At 40.6% G+C, this 21,621-nt stretch overlaps 1 protein-coding gene across 1 annotated transcript in view; it reads right to left on the bottom strand.

Moving 5' to 3' along the window:
• The window catches only part of LOC309698623 (thrombospondin type-1 domain-containing protein 7A-like), a 180,982-nt gene that overhangs the window by 27,441 nt on the left and 131,920 nt on the right, over positions 1-21,621 (bottom strand). The window contains exons 14-24 of the mRNA XM_082521193.1: positions 20,663-20,841; positions 20,227-20,387; positions 17,681-17,834; positions 13,914-14,055; positions 13,004-13,119; positions 12,800-12,917; positions 11,818-11,963; positions 9,713-9,887; positions 7,718-7,891; positions 7,375-7,470; positions 4,799-4,881 (exon numbers count right to left, since the gene is read on the bottom strand). Of these exons, the coding sequence (XP_082377319.1) occupies positions 4,799-4,881; positions 7,375-7,470; positions 7,718-7,891; positions 9,713-9,887; positions 11,818-11,963; positions 12,800-12,917; positions 13,004-13,119; positions 13,914-14,055; positions 17,681-17,834; positions 20,227-20,387; positions 20,663-20,841 (1,544 nt within the window). The remainder of the gene's footprint in view (positions 1-4,798; positions 4,882-7,374; positions 7,471-7,717; positions 7,892-9,712; positions 9,888-11,817; positions 11,964-12,799; positions 12,918-13,003; positions 13,120-13,913; positions 14,056-17,680; positions 17,835-20,226; positions 20,388-20,662; positions 20,842-21,621) is intronic.

Raw genomic sequence — 21,621 nt, 5'->3', positions numbered from 1 at the left:
CTGCAACGGCTTTGTTGCCTTGTTTGAGGACATGTCATGCCTCTTTTCCACTAGTACCTACTTAGCTCAAACTGACTCGACTCGACTCAGTCTACGTCATTTTTAATTACAATTGAGTAAGAGTATAACAACCACCTAACGTGCATGGGGTTGTTATAGCAATGCAGCCAAAAATCCTGTGATGTCACTTGCATGGGACAAAAACAACACACAATCCAGGGCACTGAGGCCATGGTATACGTGCTGCTGCTGGTAAGTGTCTGGACTTCATTCCTGGACACGGTGCTGATTTTTGTGCAGCCAGTTCCCATGTTGCCAGGTTTCAAATTTTGATTTTTGTGAAGGAGTCGTTCTAATGCCTCAAGTGATGCCACTGACTGACCAGTCAGTCTGTTGATCAGATCAATTTAGATAGTTTGGAACCTGATCGAGTAGGTCCTAAAAAAGTACGTAGTACAAAGTACTGTCACCTAATGGAAAACCCTCAAAACCAAGTAAAGCTGAGCCGAGTAGGTACTAGTGGGAAAGGGCTAAGAGATCTTTGCCAGTGGACTGAAAGTCCTGGGAACTGAATGTCAATGAGTAAGACTGGTAATATAAGCTAGGGCTTGTCTATTAAGGGCCATTATTAAAGCTTAAACTAAATTCTAAAATGGACAGGAAGCCAGTGCAGCTAAGCCATGACTGGAGGGATATGCTCATATTTTTAGCACCAGTCAGCAGAGTTGATGCAGAATTTAGCATCATGTGAAAATATGTTAACAGAGACAGTGGGAGACTGTATAGTATAGGCGTTATTGTTGACAAGAGAACAAAATAACATCCAAGTCTTTTACATAAAACTTGAAATATGGGTTGAGATGACCTCAATTTCTGGCAGAAGTGTTTCTAGATTTGAAGCTGGTCTAAAACTGATTTGGTTGCAGTTATTCACAGAAAGGGTGTGGGTCACTATTAGACAGTCCTGAACCACTTGGCTGATAGTGACCCACATCCGTTTTCATACCTTGGCTCATGTGATTAGGCAGATGATCAATAGCGGGTCAACGACCCTCTTAAGGGGCACTCTCAATAGGGCTTAAAAATCTGGGACTCTCCACCATTTGCTCTTAGAACTGAAGAAGCTTCTCAGATGAAAAGTGAAAGGTTTTCAAGAAACTTTAAAAAGTCCTGTCGCTTTTCTTTCCAAACTCCATAGAGAGCTTGAATGTGTTTTTCATCATTGAAAATTTCTGAAAATGAAAAGTTGAAAATGCTGAAAAACCAATGCACCAAGTGTCAAATTTCAACCCAGCCCTTTGAACTCCAATTTTGATTTCTCAAAATTCTCAAAACACTTAACCATACCACTTACAGCTCCCAGGGACGTCAGTCAGAATGCTCTTCATAGACTGTAACTGTAAACACCAAGTTCAGCAGTGCTTTTAACTGTATGTTCTTATAATGAAAGTGTATCCATGACATGACATGAGATGCACCTATGACACACGTCTGTGAACACGTATTTCTATTTGTTTGAACTACACCTCTTCTGAGAACATGTTTTTGTGTTTGTTTTCTGTTGAAGGGCAATTTCACTATCAGTGTGTGACTGGCCTGACTCTTTCATACATACTGAAGAAAAGGTTTGAATTAAATTGACTGAAAATATTAATGCAACACTGAACAATATTAAGGTAAGTGAGAGATATGTAGTTCTGACTGACCAAAGTACAAACTTTTTTGATGAGTTGTGAAATTGAGTTGAGAAATGCATCAAAACTAATTAAAAAATATGTAGACACAGCAGTGTGTACAAGAACAATGGGAAATGTGTGTGGGGAAAATGTGTTCCACATTTGAGAACTACTCAAAGTGATCAAGAAAAACTGCAAAATGAATTACACATATGAATAAACATGCTTTAAGTCAGGTATCATTCTTTTCAGAATTTTGCTGGACTGCAGATTCTTCACTGCCAATTAAAGAACTGAAAGCATTGGCAGTTATTAATTCAATCTGATATTACAGCATGAAAACAGTCTGAGGAAAGCACTTAAAGGCCTTCACTCTCTGAGTAACAATCTCCAGGGTGGGCCATTTATATGGATACAGCGTAATAACATGGGAATGGTTGGTGATATTAAAGTCCTGTTTGTGGCACATTAGTATATGTGAGGGGGCAAACTCCTCAAGATGGGTGGTGACCATGGTGGCCATTTAGAAGTCGGCCATCTTGGATACAACTTTTGTTTTTTCAATAGGAAGAGGGCCATGTGACACATCAAACTTATTGGTAATGTCACAAGAAAAACAATGGTGTGCTTGGTTTCAATGTAACTTTATTCTTTCATGAGTTATTTACAAGTTTCTCTTTGTTCACAGCCATTGACATGTCGAAGAGGTTAACACGTGAGGAGCGGATCGAAATCGTGTTGATATCTGGTGAACGCAGTAACCGGGTCATTGCAGCAGATTTCAATGCAAGACACCCTACGAGACCACCCATCTCCCATGCTACAGTTAGCAAACTGCTTGCTAAGTTTCGTGAAACTGGTTCAGTGTTGGATTTGCCAAAATGTGGACGCAAGAAAACTGTCAGTAATGAAGAAACATCAGTGGCTGTCCTAGCTTCATTCAGCAAGAGCCCACAGCGTAGCACTGGCCGCATGTCACTGGAGAGTGGCATTAGTTGAACATCCCTTCAGCGGATATTAGCTACTCACAAATGGCACCCTTACAAACTCCAGCTACTGCAGCATCTCAACGAGGATGACCCAGATCGGCGCACAGAATTTGCAGAATGGGCAAAACAAAAATTGGAACAGGACCCTCAGTTCACGCAGAAGATTTTGTTCAGTGATGAGGCAAACTTTTATGTGAATGGTGAAGTTAACAAACAAAACCATCGCTATTGGTCTGACACTAACCCACATTGGATGGATCCCTCCAAGACTGTTGGAACAACAAAGTGATGGTTTGGTGTGGTATATGGGGAACAACAATAGTGGGTCCATTCTTCATCAATGGAAACCTCAAGGCCACTGGATATTTGAAATTGCTACATGATGATGTGTTTCCCTCTTTATGCACTGAAGCTGGCACGTTCCCTGAGTTTTTCCAGCAAGATGGTGCACCACCACATTATGGGTGCCAGGTCCGAGCATTCCTAGATGAACAGTTTCCTGGAAAGTGGATTGGTCTTCGTGGGCCAGTTGAACGGCCCCCAAGGTCTACCGATCTGACCCCCTTAGACTTTTATCTTTGGGGTCATCTGAAGGCAATTGTCTATGGTGTGAAGATACGAGATGTGCAGCACCTGAAACTACAGATACTGGATGCCTGTGCTGGCATTTCTCCTGCGGTGTTGCTATCAGTGTGTGAAGAGTGGGAGAAGAGGGTTGCATTGACAATCCAACACAATGGACAGCACATTGAACACATTTTATAAGTGGTGAGAAACTTGTAAATAACTCATTACAGAATAAAGTTACGTTGAAACCAAGCACACCATTGTTTTTCTTGTGACATTACCAATAAGTTTGATGTGTCACATGGCCCTCTTCCTATTGAAAAAACAAAAGTTGTATCCAAGATGGCCGACTTCTAAATGGCCACCATGGTCACCACCCATCTTGAGGAGTTTGCCCCCTCACACATACTAATGTGCCACAAACAGGACTTTATATCACCAACCATTCCCATGTTATTACGGTGTATCCATATAAATGGCCCACCCTTTAGTCTCAAAACCAATAGCCTGCCATCAAATGACAAATGTTTTCGAAGCCAATCACATGGACATCTGGTAAATAAGAATCTCTTCCTTTGGGATAAAAATGCTCCCTGCATGAGTAATTAATAAGATGTACTGTAGAAGCATGACCTACTGACCTGAACTACTGAATAACATGAATAACCTCAAACAATCACATTTCTAAAGGTTTAAAAAAACAGAAATAAAACAGCAGCCATTCACAACTCAAAAGTCCAAGTCATGTAAGGTTTAGTCACATATCATGATGCCATTGCAAGTTTCACAATTTGTTAACAGCTTCTCTTATCAAATGTCTCAATATCTCGAAAATAAGAAACCTCCTGTCTCAGAGTGATGGTGAAAAACTACTTCAGTCATTTATTACTTCTGGGCTGGGCTACTGCAATTGATTATTATCATGTTGTTCTAAAAGCTGCCTGAAAAGCTTTGAGTTGCTGCAGCAAGAGTACTGACAGGTAATATAGAGAGAGTCCTTATTTCCCCCAAATTGGATTCTCTTCAGTTCTCCCTGTTAAACCCAGAATCAAATTTAATTCTTCATATTCAAGGTCCTTAATAATCATAAACATCTTATCTTAAAGACCTCATATCATCCCAATAGAGAGCTTTGCTCTTGGATTGCAGGCTTACTTGTAGAAGTAAGAAGCAATAATGATGTGTTCTAATATAATACAACTATGAAGCAAACAGCAGGCTAGTTTTCTGCTTGTCTCCAACTATATCAGAATGAGAAACTGCTCATGCTGTAATGATTGTCATCTACACTGAATTTAATATTTGTAAGCATAAGCATTTCATTTTTCAAATGATGTATGATTTGAATCTTATATTCAAAAAGCAGGTGGAAGTTTTATTTTCTAGCATGAAGGGTTTAATGAGCTGTTCACACGAATGTAGAGCCTGGCAATGGAGCTAAAATCGCTCTATTAGATAGGTCTCAAATCCACCTGGACAGTTACTCAGTGGCACAGTGGAAGCTGAAGATTGGATCTGACCACAGATGTAAGAAAAATGAATGAACTGACTTCATCATATACTCACCTCTGTGCACAGGGACTGTGGCTTGGTGCATGGTGGGTTACACGATCGGTCTGCCTTTGGTTTGGCTGTTGTAAGGCATCCACCTGTGGTGTAAAGTTCAAAAGGTCAAACCAGAGGTTTGATGTTCTGTTTGGTTCTTTTTTTGCTTATTGTTTATACTGAGTTATATATCTTTTTTTAATATCTTGAGCCTTAGTTCTTCATTTGAGTTTCTGTTTATTTGTCTTTGTAATCTACTTAGGGTTTCCTTTGTATAGTCTCTTGCGTTGTTTTCATAGCCTTCCACCTTCCTTGTCAAGTATAAGTTATTTGCAATAAACCAAGAACCTCTCAGGTTGTGTCGGGTTTCCCAGCAGCACAAATCCTGTCACAGTGTTGACCAAATTCCCGAAGTGATTTGTCACACCTGTCGCATGATCCTTTGTGGATATCTTCGGAGCTGCAGCCAAGGTGTGCCAGTGGAAGAGTGGGCTCTGTAGCTGCTCCCAGCATCGCAAGGCAAGTTTAAGCACGTCTGTGATTTTGGATCATCTGGGCCTGTCCTCTAAAGATCACCGCTGCCAGTTCCTTGGAGAGCCAGATGAAAGCGTGTGATCGCCCCTTTGACTAAACTCAGAGGCTCTGGGAAGATGCAGCGAGGTGGCCTCCCAGCACCCTCCATATTCAGTAATTCAGTATGTCCTGGACCTCAGTGGCAAGTGGGGCGTGTTGACTATGAAGTGTTGTGGTCGTACAGGGGTCACACAAATTAACCACCTCCTTAAAGCATGGAGAGAGGGAGAATCCATTTCTCCTGTTAGATTGGTAAAGGATAGAGATGAGTTGGGGTCGGAGGTGCCAACTTCAACCATTCCCACCTCTCTCCTTGTGACCACCTTCTAACATTGGCCCAGAGAGCAGATGTTGTGTGTCTGTTGTCTCCCCTGCCCAGTTGCACCGCTCTCATTGAACACCACTTTGAGACTAACCCTGGGGTGGTGCTGGTTTCACAGCTCTACGGGTTACCTGAACACAAAACGTAAAGAGTTCAGAGGGAATTGGCTGAAGAAAGATGGGTCTATGGATTTTTGATGGATTTGACCAAAGGTTACTGGCAGATTCCCTTTTCTCCAGAGTACAAGGAGAAAACGGCCTTTTCCACTCCGTATGGGTTGTACCAACTGGTCATCCTTCCTTTCAGCTTGCTGGCGCTTCGGCCACTTTCCAGCAGGTGCTGTGTCTGCACACTACACAGGCTGCCACCTATCTGTATATGTTATCATCCACAGTGACACCTGGGCAGAGCATATGCAGCGGGAAGTGTGTGGTCAGATGAAAGGAGGTACAGTATATGGGGTACCAACTGGGAGGCAGGCAGGTGCACCCCAGATAGACAAAACAGCAGCCATTGAATGGACTGATTCTTACATAGTACTTTTCTACACTGAGCACTCAAAACATTTTGCACAACTTGCCTTATTCACCCATTCACACAAGCACTTTTCTCAGTGGTCTTTCTATGTAAGGGCTTCTATCTTACATTCACACACAGTCATATTCTGATGGATGCACCGAGAGCGTCTTGGGGTGAGTATCTTGCCTAAGGATATTTGGCATACAGACTGGAGCAGATGAGGATTGAACCACCAATCCTCATCTGGTTCCCATTTAATAGGTAGCCTGCTCTACCACCTGAGCTACAGCCACCCCTGAATGTTATGTTAAAATGCCCGTGAGTAGGCCATGAGTTGGGTAATGGGGCTGTGTGCCAATGGAATGTGGCTTTGCGGCTCAGCTTGCAGGGGAGGGGTGTAGTCCAGTGGGTTCAAAGGCAGTGCCTGGGGAGGCTTGCGGACACAGCTGTCAGCAATGGTCTAATGATGCTTAGAATAAAGTAATGGGAATGATGTAGACAGTGTGCAACTGACACTGACAGAAAAAATGCAAGTCTGCAAAAGCATGGGGATCCAGCAAGGCTACTGAATATTTATTAGGTTGTGGGCTCTGGAGGAGAAATCAATATTAATATTCATGAAAGGAATGCCACTGCTTACAAGCAAAAATCTATGAAAAGGGAATAACAATGTGCATTGTGCCAATCACAGATGCAAGGGCCAGCACAGCATCTGGAGCATCAGATCTACTGATATTTCTTCATGTATACAAAAATATGAATGAATTGGCTATTTGGAAAAGAAGTGGATGCAAAGTGCTGATGGTGATGGACAGCAGGCTTCAATCATCACCGTGGCACTGCTGGGGATTGAAACACATCTGTTATCTGGATCTCAAATTCTCTTTCCAGTAATGCTTGTGGGGAAGACTGTTTTAGGAAAGCTTATGCACATTGTCACCCTGCTAATCACAGAGCAAATCCCCATGTCAAAGATTTATTGCGGCAACTCATGCACACACTCACATTTACATCTGCTCTGTCTGAGATCAGGCTGTAAACTGGTCTACAATGGCAATTTGAGCATTCAGTAAATCGAGGGTTTTAAAGAACAGGCACTGAATTGGGAAAAGAAAAAAGAACTGACAGGCAGACTGTAGCTCATTTAGTTCATTTGTTCACTCAGTAAACACGTTCTTATTACCTGTGACATTGAGACCATCTGAACGCTCACACCAGACGTGCCGAGACGAGCCTCTCCACGGTCCAGATTTCCACTTGTAATCAAAACATTCACCGTCTACAGAAAGGATATAATCAGATGTTTTTGTTTAAAAAAAAAGTTTTTTTAATTTAAAATTAAATTATATAAATTATATGAATATTGTCGGTCCTTTTCACCACTTTTATTTTTTGTGTAGCTTACACTTACATTTCTTAGTATAAGAAAAAAAACAGGAAAAGGGGCAAAACTATATCAGTGCTTAAATGTCTGAATTAATTGCAGTTCACATTAAAAAACATCCTTTGACCGGGACTATTGTGACCTGTACACGGTCGTGCTTCAAGCTCTTGTTCTGGACACTGCAGCAGGTTCTCTGGATCCTGGGCCACCACGGCTCTGGATCGAACTTGGACTGAACCGAAGCCCAGGTCAGCTCCATTTATGCAGCTTAGCTGGCATGAACTCCAAACAGTCCAGTCTGTCAAGTAGCACTCTCCTACAGAACAGAAATCAGTTAATCAGCAAACCAAAATGCAACATCACTGTATGATGTAAAAACTAAGTTAGTGATAAACACAGTGTCCATAATTAAGAATCCATAATTAAAGTTTTAAGTGTTAAATTTTAAGTGATAAGTGCATATCCACAGCCTATTCATGGCTTTGGGAGATTATATCATGTGCTGTTAAAATGTAATATTAAGCTAGTTAAAGGAAAATAAAACGTGAATGAAATGGCACACAAATCTTACACATTATACATTCTTTAAAATGAGCATTATGGTAGCCATCCATAATGTTTAGAAAGGCACTATACAGTGGTTATTAAATATTTATACCTATTTCTGGGGGTTCCTTCCAGGAGAATCTTTAAATCAAGTTTGCAAACTGATTTACTAAAGAAATCAAAACAGCTGGTCTCATTTTTCCTGCTTGATATAGTGGAAGTCATCGTGTGTCGAGGAGGCATTGTGTCAGGGTCCTGGGTCATTTGACCCAGCGTTTTGTGTTTATCATTATTATCATACTATGTTCTGGTTTATTCTGATTATGTATTTGGGTTTAGACTTTGAGTTCTTCATGTTTTGGTTCTGTGCTTCCTCTGTCTGCCCGTGTGTTCCCTCCCTGTTGCTATGTCTGAGGTCTTGTGTCAAGCTCGTGTCTGTGCATACCTGGTGTTGTTTTTCCTGTTTTACTTTGATAGTCTCTGTCCTGTGTGTAGTGTGTCTGGTTTTGCTTCCCCTTGTCTAGTCAGCTTTGATTAGTCCCAGCTGTGCTCTCCTTCTGTGTCTCATGCCCTTGTTATCCCAGTGTGTATTTAAGGCCTGTGTTTCTCTGTGTCAGTGTCGCATCGTTAACGTCTGCTCACCATCCTCCCTCGCTGTGTGTTCCGTCTGCCTGCCTACTAGTTTAGTTTTTGTATTCCCAGTTCAGTTCAGTTTGTGCACAGCAATAAAGCTGTTTAAGTTCAGCTTTTGTCTTTGGGTTTTGGAGTCTGCGATTGGGTTCTTTTCTGCCTGCCCGCACACAGACCATGACACATTGCAGAGATTATAGAGCAGATGCTAGAAAAGTGAGACATTTACCCACTGTAAAAATAAACTTGTCAATCAGGCATTTCTGGTTCATTTTAGTCCTTCAAGGGATCTATGTTGGTAAATCACCTGCAGCTGAATATCATCTCTTACTTTGCACTAAACTCTGCGGCTCATGGCAGAGAAAGATTCAATGATTAGCATTAAGTAACAGCACTAGAACTGACAGGAAAAGAGAGCTCAAATAAAGGCGTTTAGAACATTCTGATAAATAATTGAAGTCATCCTCCCAAGAAGTAACAAATGGACATTTTTTACCATCATTCTGAGACAATGTTTCCTGTTATAGTATTTATATATATGCTAATTTAAAGTCATATCCTGAAGGACAACGTCAAGATAGAACTGAAGGTCAAAACTATCCAAACTATGCAGAGGAATTTAACTGGATATGACATTATCTGGGGGTGATGTATAATGTGAAAACGTCCTAGCACAGAACCCTGTGGAATTCTGTGATTAACTATTGTGTGTAAGCAAGGCTCCTTATTTACATACAAAAGTCAGAATCCATCAGATGATGAAATATTTAAAACCAGCACAGCAGAATTTCTTTCAATATCAACAATTTAGTCAGTGTATTTAATAGTGAAGCACATTAACTGTAATACTTGTGTGAATAGTCTTGGGTTTGGGTCCAATAGTAACAGACAAGTTACTGTTACCTCAGCAAGTGACTGCTCTTTATTAACAAAGAGGCTGGTGGATTCAACAACAACCTACCTGGACAGGGTACAGTACAGGGTTCCTGCAGAACTATTTGTGTGTTTCCTTCTACTGAGGGCTCCAGATCTCCACACAGTTCATCGTCCACCGCACTACCATCCTGTCGACCTGAACCGTCTGACACAAAGCACGACACATTCCTGAATCTCAGACCTTCTCCACACCTCGCTCCCTAATGGAAAAGCAAACAGAATTACTAAATATGGATACAATTCAATCTACATTTAACTTCTGTAGTACAGTCAGCTTGCTGGTAGCTTTAATCACATTCAGCTACTAGGCCTTAAAATGATTTTAAACCATTTGTGTTAGTCCTTGGTAAGTTTAAAAATTAATTCTAAATATAGTAACAAACTACTGGTACTGGTACTACTGGTCACCTGCTGTTTGAAATGAGTTAAATATTAAACTATTATAACAATAATAACAATAATAATAATAATGATATCCTTCAGGTTAACATGGCAATTTAAAAGGAGAGGCATATAATAATAATAATAATAATAATAATAATAATAATAATAATAATAATAATTAGTCAAGACCAGAGATGGGCAGTAACGCGTTACTCATTACTTTTTTCAAGTAACGAGTAAAGTAAGGGATTACTATTGCAAAAAAGGTAATTAGATTACCGTTACTTTCCCGTAGGAACGCTGCGTTACTGCGTTACTAAAACCGTGATTTTTTTGCGAGAATGTCTCACGACAGTGACATAAGCAAGTGCGCCATTCGTGACAACAGCTGTGTGCAGATCAACAGTGCATCATATATCGAGTGCAGGAGAGAGTATGAGCGTGGAAGTACTGACCTTACTTTGAGTTTGATTCCATAAAAAGTGACAAAAACATTAGTGTCCGCTGTGCGTGGGAAGAAAACTTCTTTTTACAGCGAAAAAAAACCCCTAAACTTCCGAGCAAGCACCGAGTAGCTACGACGTGATGGGAAACTCACAGAGAAACTCGCGGATTCTTCAACTGACCACCTGCACCAGGGTAAACCTCCGCCTACACCACTGCTGCGTTACAGGTGAAAATAGAGCAACAGGACCGCTGAGTCTTTGATTTGATTTATTTTCTGCTGTGTTTTACTTGCATCTATTTGAAAGACTGAGTGTAAACACAAAAAATATTTTTATTTTATGTGCTGGAATGTGCAGAAAATTGGTTTAAATGTTAAACTAATTTATTCAAGTCAGAGAATGTTGCAGATAATTAAATTTTTGCTTGATGCATAAAGTTAAAAGATTAAAACTAATAAAACAAGTTAAAAAAAAGAGACTTTTCCATTTGATTACATTTTGTATGATGGATTATGCAGAAAAAGTAGAATTGGGCTGAAAGATCTATCGCTTTATCACCTATTCAGGTTGTAAATCGTGTTTTTAAAAAGTAACTAAGTAACTAAGTAATTAATTACTTTTGAAAATAAGTAATCAGTAAAGTAACGGGATTACTTTTTTGGGGAAGTAATCAGTAATTAGTTACTGATTACTTTTTTTAAGTAACTTGACCAACACTGGTCAAGACATTTGTCATGTTAATTGTCCCATTTTTCATTTATAAAGTTCTTATGAATACTAAGTATAAATTTTCAATTCAATTCACTTTTATTTATACAGCACCAAATCACAACAACAGTCGCCTCAAGGCGCTTCATATTGTAAGGTAGACCGTGGCGACAGTGGGAAGGAAAAACTCCCTTTTAACAGGAAGAAACCTCCGACAGAACTAGGCTCAGGGAGGGGCGGGGCCATCTGCTGCGACCGGTTATGGTGAGAGAAGGAAGACAGGATAAAGACATGCTGTGGAAGAGAGTCACAGCGTGTCTTTTAGGGTTTACTAAATAGTGAAATGGCAAACGTCACAACAATGTTGGTCAAAGTCAGTCTTCTGGAAAGTCTGATGACAGCATCTTGTGAGACACCTTCATTTTGGACTATCCCTCCTCATCTAGGTGAGTATGTCAGGATGGTTTAATATGACTTTAATGGTTTTATATAATATTTTTTACGCTAGTAAAATTAGTGACTAGTGAAAATTAAATACAGTGTTTCACTATTCTGGTAAATATGTTGAAGAAGAAGAGGAAGGCTAATTGACCTCAGATTTGCACTCAGACCAGGCGCTGTATCTCCACCTGTAGCAGGGCTTCACCAGGCAGGGCTTCCACTGTTCCATTTGGGATGGACATGGCCTCCCATCACCCTGCGGAGCTTGGATCACTGTCCGTCTTCTCCACAGTTTGCCTGCCAAAAAGCAGATAAATGAATAAATTCAAATATTAATGGTTGGGTAAAAAAGAATAGGATAACATTAATTACTCGAAACATAAAGACCTCTTCCTTTGCTATGTAATGTCATGTAACGCTGTATGAGGCAAGGAAGGACAGGACCCAAAGTGTAGCACTCTCGGGCAGGACCAAACTCAAAGGCAGCTTTTTTGAGGAATTTACAGATTTATTTAACTTCACTAGGAAGGCAATTGGTACTATACTGATATACCATCCTACCCTGCCTTTTGATCTAACTAACTACTAGATGCTGATCTGTTAAATGCTTAGCTTCTCAAAAACTCTCAAAAAAACTATTTCCAGAATCAATCATTTACCCAGGGCGTACTAGTGCCATGTGCACATGAACATTCCTCTGTCACAAACTGCACAAAAATCCAGTAATCTGAACCACTCGAGGCAGGCTGTTCCTCCCAAACCACTCCAGGTCTCACTGTCATGTGATGAAGTAGGACAATGGAGTCACCAGGTGGGGAAACCTCCTGCACTATAACCAGCAAGTCCAAGCTAAGAGAACATTTGTAAAGCATTTGGACAATCTACATGAAGTAAAGGTTTGTAATTCCCACATTCACTTTTATTCCAGTGTTCATCATTCCTGTTAGAGCAGCTGAGCTGTGAACAGTTTCTATCTGTAAAATAACACAGTGCAGTGCAGATAAAGTACAGAAAACTTAAAAGGAAACATATATGATTAGAGACTGTTGGACTCAAACATTAGCACATAGTAGCAAAACACTACTGCGAAAAATGTAACTGGTTAATTCCAATTCTTCCCTGGATTTGTTTACCTGCCAGTCCACATGTGTGACTACAGCCAGACCATGGTGACCAGTCAGACAGCTGGCAATTAACAGGACACTCCACAACACAGGATGCATTCATTTGCCACTTTCTCTCCAGACCAAGCTGCAAAGAAATATCATTAGTAATCCATGAACTCAAACAGAACCATTTACAAAGGATTAAAAGGCAAGCAGTACCAAACATCTCACCTCTTTGCAGAAGACGAGGTCTACAGATTTACCATCACTACGCACACAGTCCAGCATGCGGGTTTTGAATCCATTTCCACACACTGCTTTGTCACTGAGCTGACAGGTACTCCATTCTGAAGAGACACAGTAAAAGGTCAGCATAACAGGGGTGGCTGTAGCTCAGGAGGTAGGAGAGTAGGTCATCTACAGTCTGAAGGTTGGTGGTTCAATCTCTGGCTGCTTCAGTCTGTATGCCTGGGAAGGGCACTAACCCCAAGTTGTTTATTTCTGACCCATAAAATACTTTTTAATGACCGGGCCAAAGTTTCAGTTTAAACAACCGACATTCTGTTTTCCTTCCTTTAATTAATCCGTGCATGCTGGATGTACACTCAGTGAAGGATCGCAAGTCTTTTGCAAAGCCAACACAAAAAGACAATCATTCATGCTCACATTGACACCTATGAGGATTTAAACATACAGTACATGGAAAAAGCTCACGCAGGCACACAGTGAAACGGTAACTTTAAACAGAAGGGCACTGAACAGCTTAAACCCAGGATGTGCTTGCTTTGAATTTGCAGTGCTAAACACTGCACTACGCTGTGTCTTTAAATCAGGGGTCTTGAACTCCAGGCCTCGAGGGCTGGTGTCCTACAGGTTTAGATATCACCCTGGATCAAGTGATTAGTTCATTACCAGTCCTCTGGAGAACTTCAAGACATGTTGAGGAAGTCATTTGGCCATTTAAATCAGCTGTGTTTGATCAAGGACACATCTAAAACCTGCAGGACACCAGCCCTCGAGGCCTGGAGTTTGAGACCCCTGCTCTAAGTACAGAATTTAATTGATTTGCATTCATTGTTTTTATTAACATACATAATATCCCAACTTCTTTGGAAACAAATCTGAACAGGTTAATGCTGACCAGTGATGTTGTAGGTGTAGTGAAAGCAGTTCCTGTTGAGTTTGCATGGCTCTGTCTCTTCAGTCAGTGGACACTCCTTCTTTTCTCCTGGCTGTCGGAGCGGGTAAGCACTCCTCTCCCGGGTGCTGTTCTCACTACATGGCTGAAAAGCAGAGGGAAAGGTTCTGACTGTTTTACATAAGCACACATTAAAAGTGTGGAACATAAAGGCTTTTGATTTTTCTATGTTGGAGATAGACAGACAGAAGTAATTTGACTGAAATTTGAACTCTTTTGATGAGATGTGAGATTCAAGTGAGAAGTGCATCATATCTTGCATTGAAACACTAGCAGTTTGTATTGGTGAAATGTGTTCCTGATTTGAGAACTGTATTAACAGTAGTAAGAATTACTTTTCTGCTGTCACAATTGTGCCAAAGCGATCAAGAAAAAGTCCAAAACCAGAACAGAAGCTAAGCTTGTTTTTTTCACACACGAAGTCCTGAATGTTCAGGCCTAATTCATATATTCACCTTCAGAAGTCAAAGTCATTATCAGTGATAATCCCAACTCTAATTCTAACCCTCGGCAATCAGAATATTGTTTTTATTTCACAGTTAATCCAAGTTTTGGCAACAGAGAACTGAGAAAATGATCATTTTAACTGGCACACAGGAAAATCTATTCACATTTTTCCAAATGTGAATCCTATCCCAGCTACATTAACACAAGAGGTGCGGTACGCATAGAGACAGACAACTGTCCACAGTCACATTCTCCTACCATACCTATGGTACCTATGGTTTCTTGAGTTTCCAAAAGTAGAATGGGAACTACAAGGTTTAACTATCCAGTCCCTCTTCTGTGGACTCATTTTTTTCTGTTGTTGTTGTTTTTTTAAAAGGTTTAGATTGTTTGTAAATAAGAGCAACATAACAAATATCCCTTTGTTATGTTGCTCTAAGTCTAGATTGGTGTTGGACTTTCATTCTTTCTTCTTTTCAGTCCTGACTTGTTTATATGGCACTTTTGCACATTGTTAACTGTCTTGTCCTGTTTGTTATTAGCGGTCTATCTGTCCTCACCTTTTGTCCCTTCTTTTCCCTTGACCCTCAGTTGGTCACTGCAGATTACTGCCCCTCCATGAGTCTGGTCCTGACAGAGAGCTCCTGTTGAAAAGGAGCGCTTACTTCCCACCAATCGCCAAGTGCTTGCACATAGAGTAAGCACTTGGCGATTGGTCATTGCGGTTCTCTCTTAAATAATGAAGGGTCTCACTATATAAAGTGTGTTGACACGATTGTTGTTAGCAGTATATAAATAAAAGTGAATTGAATTAATTAACATACAAACAAATATGTGACACTGAGCAATACCAGCTAGATATATTTCGGCTCAGCTCAACACACAGCTCAATTCTGGATGCAGTATCCTGGAGACGGGCTAATCTTTATTCCACTTTGGAGTTGCATTCAGTAAGAAGTAGTGAACTAGGGTAGGTATACTTCTCTTTGCTGGTAGTTTTCTCAGCTGGATGTTTCCATGCACCTTGGGGTAAGAGAACAGGTCCTCACTGTTGTTTTTCCCTGTGCCCCAAGCATCAGCTCAGAGTACACAGCCTTCTGGGAGTGCCTGGCTGATAGCTGGAAGGTCCCCCAGATTTGTTGTCCTTGGGGACCTCAGCATTCATGTGAGCAATGACAGTGAAGGCTGGTGGAGTGTGATCGGGAGCAACATCCTACCTGACGTCTAAGGAGCTCGGAAAGAAAAGCATCTGGACTTCTTTAAGTTGCTTGAACTTAAAGGATGAGCTCATTGTGAAACCATGCCCCACCCTACCATGTGATTTCGAAATCACATGATAAGGTGCGGCCAGGTTTCACAATGAGCTCACCCAAAACCGGGGCTGATTGTGACCCACACCCGTTTTCCCACCTTGGCTCATGTGATTAGAGGATCATCAGGGGGTCTTTTGTCCCTCTTTGGGGGGAAACTCCCACTGGGTTTAAATCTGGGACTCTCCACCATTTGACCTTAGAACTGAAGAAGCTTCTCGGACGAGAGGTGAAACGTCTTCAAGTAACTTAAAGAAGTCGGGACGCTTTTCTTTCCAAGCTCCTTAGACTACGACGACCTGGATGACTCAGAACCTTCACAGACACATCCTACCTGACCTAAACCTGAGCGGCCCGCTGTAACTGGACTTCTTTGTTGTTCACAGGTTGTCTATAATAAGCATGAGAGTTTTCATAAGTGCATTTGGCACTAGGACACACTTGGTTGCAGGCTAATGATTGATTCTGTAATCATATCATGCATTTCTTGGACTTTTGGGTGGAGATGTGAGCTGCTTCTGTTGGCGTCATCATGCAGTTATTTGTATAAATTGGCTGAGATAAGAATTAGCAACTCCAAGTCTGAATCCTGTTTTCATCTGGGAAAAGTTAAAGTGTCTACCCTGGGGTGGGGCTGAATCATTGCCCCAAATACATCAGTTTGTCTCAGAGTCTTATTCACTAAAGAGGGAAAATGATGAAGGAGACTGACAGATGGATTTGTGCAACATATGCAGTAATGCTGCTGCTGTAGCATGAGCATTGAGTATGAAAGAGAAGTTTTTGATTTACTGGGCAATATATTTTCCTACCCTCACCTATGACCACAAGCTCTGGGTAGTGACTAAAAAATGAGATCACAAATACAAACAGTTGACATTAGCTTCCTCTGAAGGGTGTCTTGGCTCTCCTATAGAAGTTGGGTTAGAGCTTGGTCATGCTCCTTATCAAAAGGAGCCAATTCAGGTCCTTCGTGCATCTGACCTTTTGAGCATCATCTAGGTGAGATGTGCTGGACACGTCCAGCTGGAAGCAAACCCTATTCTAACCCAGGACATGCTGGTGAGAACATATGTCTCGGCTGGTTTAGAAGCATCTTAATTTCCACCTTGTTTAGCTCCTCATGTTGGTGCTGCGCTTTTACTTTTTCCCACCATTGGCTGCCAGATTTTCATCTTCTCTCCTATTGGTAAATTAATTGGAGCTACATACTATATATCCCATTATGGACTGTAATAATGAGTGAAATTTTGTCCTTGTTCAAAATATAGGGTTAAGATTACCACCTATGATGACTTAGAAATAAGAGAGTTAATCCAGTTATTTTTCATTTAAATTTCTTTTTCATTTTTGTGCAAAGTTTGGGAACATTTGTATTACCAGTCTCATCAGTTAATTCTAGTAACTTGTTAGATTATAAACAATTTGGGTCAATAATCGTTGACTTTCATCTGGTAGTTAAAATAACTCACTGAGAATCTGAAAATGATGCTACAAAGCAGGGGAAGGCTTTAAACTATATCACTACTGTATCCAGTGTAATGGTTTTTAACTTCATTACACAATAGCCATAAAGAAATACGAGACAATCTGATTGGCTGAGAAGTCTTAAAACTCTGAAGTTGCTGGGTCCAATCTATTTACACATATGGGAAATTAGAATTCCCTTTATGCAGCATACTTATCTTTCTTACTGCCTTTACACCACAAGACACATTTACCCATCAACAAACATATGTACTTATTCACAGAGTGCCTTTTTAGCACGAAGAGCGGGTTTAGTTGACACAGGCGGGGTTCCTCTATTACTATTACCTTCACTAGATCTCTGAATTCAGAACCACTACTTTAACTCTGGTTTCAACTATCCACTATATAATAAAGGCAACATGTCAGAAACAATGTAAGATTTAGAAAGAAAGAAAAAGACTGGCAACTTCATTCCATCCTTACCAGTGGACATGGGCTCCAAGCTCCCCAGTCTGACAACACACAGTCTTCCGGGCAGGGCAGGTGGCTCTTGCGGGCCCCTAAAAGCATTTCCTCTGGGTCACACAAATAGTCCTCCACCTGTTCAGAGGGCCCGTCTATAGTGTTCAGCATGCACCTGGTCACAAAAGGTTGAAGCAAAAGTTAGTTTCACAGCATTCCTTCAACAACACTCGAATATTTGAGCCTATTTTTACAGTCTTCTTGAAAGAAAGCTGTTAATAAACATGAATACATGTGGTCTTTGTAAAGTCTTTGTAAAGCTAAATATCTGGATATTAAACCAGATGTACTCTATATTGCCAAAAATATATTTTTTAATGAAAATGGTTTAACATGATGTCGACCCATCCTCTAAGCTATAACAGCTTCAACTCTTCTGGGAAGACTTTCCATATGATGGGGATTTTTGACTACTCTTCAAGAAGCACATTTGTGAGGTCAGACACTGATAATGGACATGAAGGCCAGTCCCCACTGGGGATTTTAATCATGTGGATTTAAAATCTGTGCTTTCTAAATTCCATCAGCACATTATGTGTGAAATGATCAGGCCAGACCCGATCAAGGGAACGCACACCGCTGAGGTAGTGAAGAAAGCCCACAAGAGACTCTACTTTCTGAGGGTTCTCAGAAAGAATAACATCCCTGAGAAACTGTTTGTGTCCTACTATCACTGCACAGTAGAAAGTATCCTGGTATCCTTCTCCAGCTGCACAGTAGCACAGAAGAGAAACCACTGCAGGGTTATACGGGTCGCCCAGCGGATAGTGAGCTGTCCACTCCCCTCATTTAAAGAACTGCACAACTCCCACACTCAGGAACATTAAGAAAATCCCTCAACACCCATCACTCCCTGATCATGACCTGTTTCAAAGTCTACTTTTAGCCAGATGATTAAGATCCATAAAGACAGACTTAGGAAAAGCTTTTATCCCTCAGCCATCACATTGCTGCTAAGATAATCAGACAATCTGATCGAATACAACTTTCATGTACAATGTTTACAATGTTACAACACCGTCTCATGTTACCATGTTTACAGCTTTATGAGCATCACTGCTCCCAACAAACATAATCCGGTCATTAAGTCTGACGTCACTAGCCGTGTCTGGGTCTAAACTCCGCTGCAGGTCCATATATCAAACGATCACTGTGGCATTACTGAGAGTTGAAAAACTGTCTAAAGTCTTTCATCTTTAATAAAATGATCAGCGTTCTGCTCTACCAGGTGTAACAATTGAGTTTAACATCCAGGCATCCATGAAAACGGAGTTTATGACATTTAACGGAGTTAGAAGTTAGCAGGAAGTTAGCTCGCTAGCTTCTATCTAAATACAATATAGCATGTCCTGGCTGCGGGGTTTTGGAAACAAATTCAAACGTACAGCTCTGTTATCACTTCCAACATAAATGAAGACAGAAAACTAAACAGCAGTGACGTTTGTAGGGTTACTGAAGTTTGGCTAGCTGGTATATAATGATGTGCTACGTGACCGCTAGCGGCACAGCTATGTTAGCATAATATAAACAAGCTAACTTTTTTTCCCACTGGATAAAAGTTAACGTGAGTGTTCTCGGTGGTCAGGAACAAATGTAATCGCATGGCAGGATGCTGTAAAAGGACCAAACTTCAGCCAGGAGAACAACTGAGATAATCCATCCACAATACGAGGTTAGTCATTCATATACTGCTGCATGGGCTGGGCTGTAGTTACATCCTAAGGTTTTAAAAACTGATCTTAAATAAATGATTAGCGGTAATAAAAGCCGAGGGAGGTCAACAGTGATCACTGACTGTTTTAGGAGCTTTTTGAGATTAAATAGAAGAAAATACATAACATTAAACATGTTAACAACACAAAAGCCATATTAAACACAGACTACTTTAGGCCCGGAAGTAGGATTCGTCACGTCATCACTTAACAACGTTGTTGGGAGCAGTGATTGTTCCCAACAAGGGTTGTTCACATCCCTGCTGTTATTTGTACACATTTCCCATTTTCTGTAAACAGTTTGTCAGGTATTTTAGAGCACAAATATATAGCACTTTTTGTATATTTTTAAAAGGATTATCTTACTCACTTTCACATTTCTTTGAATTTGAGTATGCTATTTTTACTAACTGTATGGTAATCTTTTTTTTTGGATGTTGTAAATTTGCTCTCACAGTCTCTTATTTCTTTTCTTCTTTTTTTTTACTTTCGTTACTTTTGTGTGAATCTGCATGCTCCATCTGCCTGTCACTTTGCTGATGGAACGCCTGAATTTCCCCAAAGAGGGACAACAAAGGATATTTCTATTCTATTCAATGATTTGGACGGGTCAGTGAATACTTTTGGCAATATAGTGTATATATTGGTTATAACATCATGCACTACTATTTTAATTTTTGATCACTTTTTAACAATTCAGCACAAGCAAACACTCAGCTCTGTTTTTCCTCCAAAAGGAAGAATATCACCTGTTTAAAGCTCAGAGACACTGACACATGAATCTGTTCATCTTACTTGACGTTTCGGGTTTGAACACCTTCACCACAGTTGTCATTCAGGTCCACATTGCTGACTTTCCACACACTCCAAGGCTCTGCCACCCACACATACTGCCCACAGTCACTGAGGCAAGGCACCACCTCATAGACCTGATGCACATAAAAACACCAGTTACCCTACAGGCACAGATGCATGATGTCAAAGAGGAAATTTAAATCCTTCCACTCAGTTTTGCTTAAGTTTGAAAATCATACATTATAATGAAACTAAATACCAAAACTAACTTTATGAAATAATTACAAAAAGCAGCAGCCTACTTACTTGAGCCTGTAAGTGGAATCCATTTGTAAAAGAAGACAAGGAAACCACAGAAAACAGCATTGTTTAAGTTATTATCCAAAAAAATAGGTATAAAGCTAGAATATAACACTTTAAGTGAGCCCTCTCTCACCTGGTTGACATGGTCCAATTTAGGGCAAGGTCTGCCACCATTGTATGGTTTTTCTCGGAGCCATTTAGAGCGAACTTTGACCCCACTGCCACATGATTTGCTACAGCGAGACCAGTTGGACCACTCACTTAGTTTGCAGTCAGATGGACAAGGAATGATGCAGGCTTCCTCGATATACCCTGTAACCAGTCACATAACAAAAAAGTAGAGCAAGATATTTGACAGCATCTTGGCTGTACACAGTTTTAGGAAGGTGTATGGCAAAATAGATTTTAATGGTCTGTTTTTATTATTTGACATACAGGTCATTCAGTCTCAAATTATTGTGGGCCTTCTGCTCGACCATCTCTGGTTTGCACAAAAATCTTATGGTCCAAAGTTTGGACATATTAAATTGCTGTAAAATTTTTGTTTCACATATCCAATCATTTTCAAGATATATGTTTGTGAAAAATGGTCCATCCATCTGATGGACTAATGAGCAGGGACTCCTCCTGGTAAGACATGTCTGAAACACCTCAACTGGAAGTGATCCAGGAGTCATCCTGGTCAGATGACCGAATCGCCTTAACTTGATTTTTTTTTCAAGGAAACTAATCCGTCACTTGTATTTAAAGCCTATTCTTTTGTGACCATGGGTGAGGAAGAAACGTAGATTGATTGGTAAATCGACAGCTTCTCTATGCACGTGTTTAAATGTGTGTGCAAAAACTTAGGTTAAACATAGTATTTTCATAGTGGTGGCTTAGCTCACCGGGATGAGCAGGTGGCCATTTGCCGTATGGCTTTGGCTGCCTGCTTCACTTCACTATCTAATAAAGTCAGAACAAGGTACTTTCGAGGTTGTAGTGAAGTTGTGTTGTGATGGTTACTTTTCTCTATCTTTTCCAATAAGGTATGGTCTCTCCATTTCAAACTAAGTGCTCTATTAGGGTGATATGCCACTTTGAGGTCTTGGC

The sequence above is a fragment of the Aulonocara stuartgranti genome (assembly GCF_965226115.1).
Source record: "Aulonocara stuartgranti genome assembly, chromosome: 22".
Classification (NCBI taxonomy): Eukaryota; Metazoa; Chordata; class Actinopteri; order Cichliformes; family Cichlidae; genus Aulonocara; species Aulonocara stuartgranti.
Note: the sequence above shows the minus strand (reverse complement) of the source record. Positions and strands in the feature narration are given on the sequence as shown.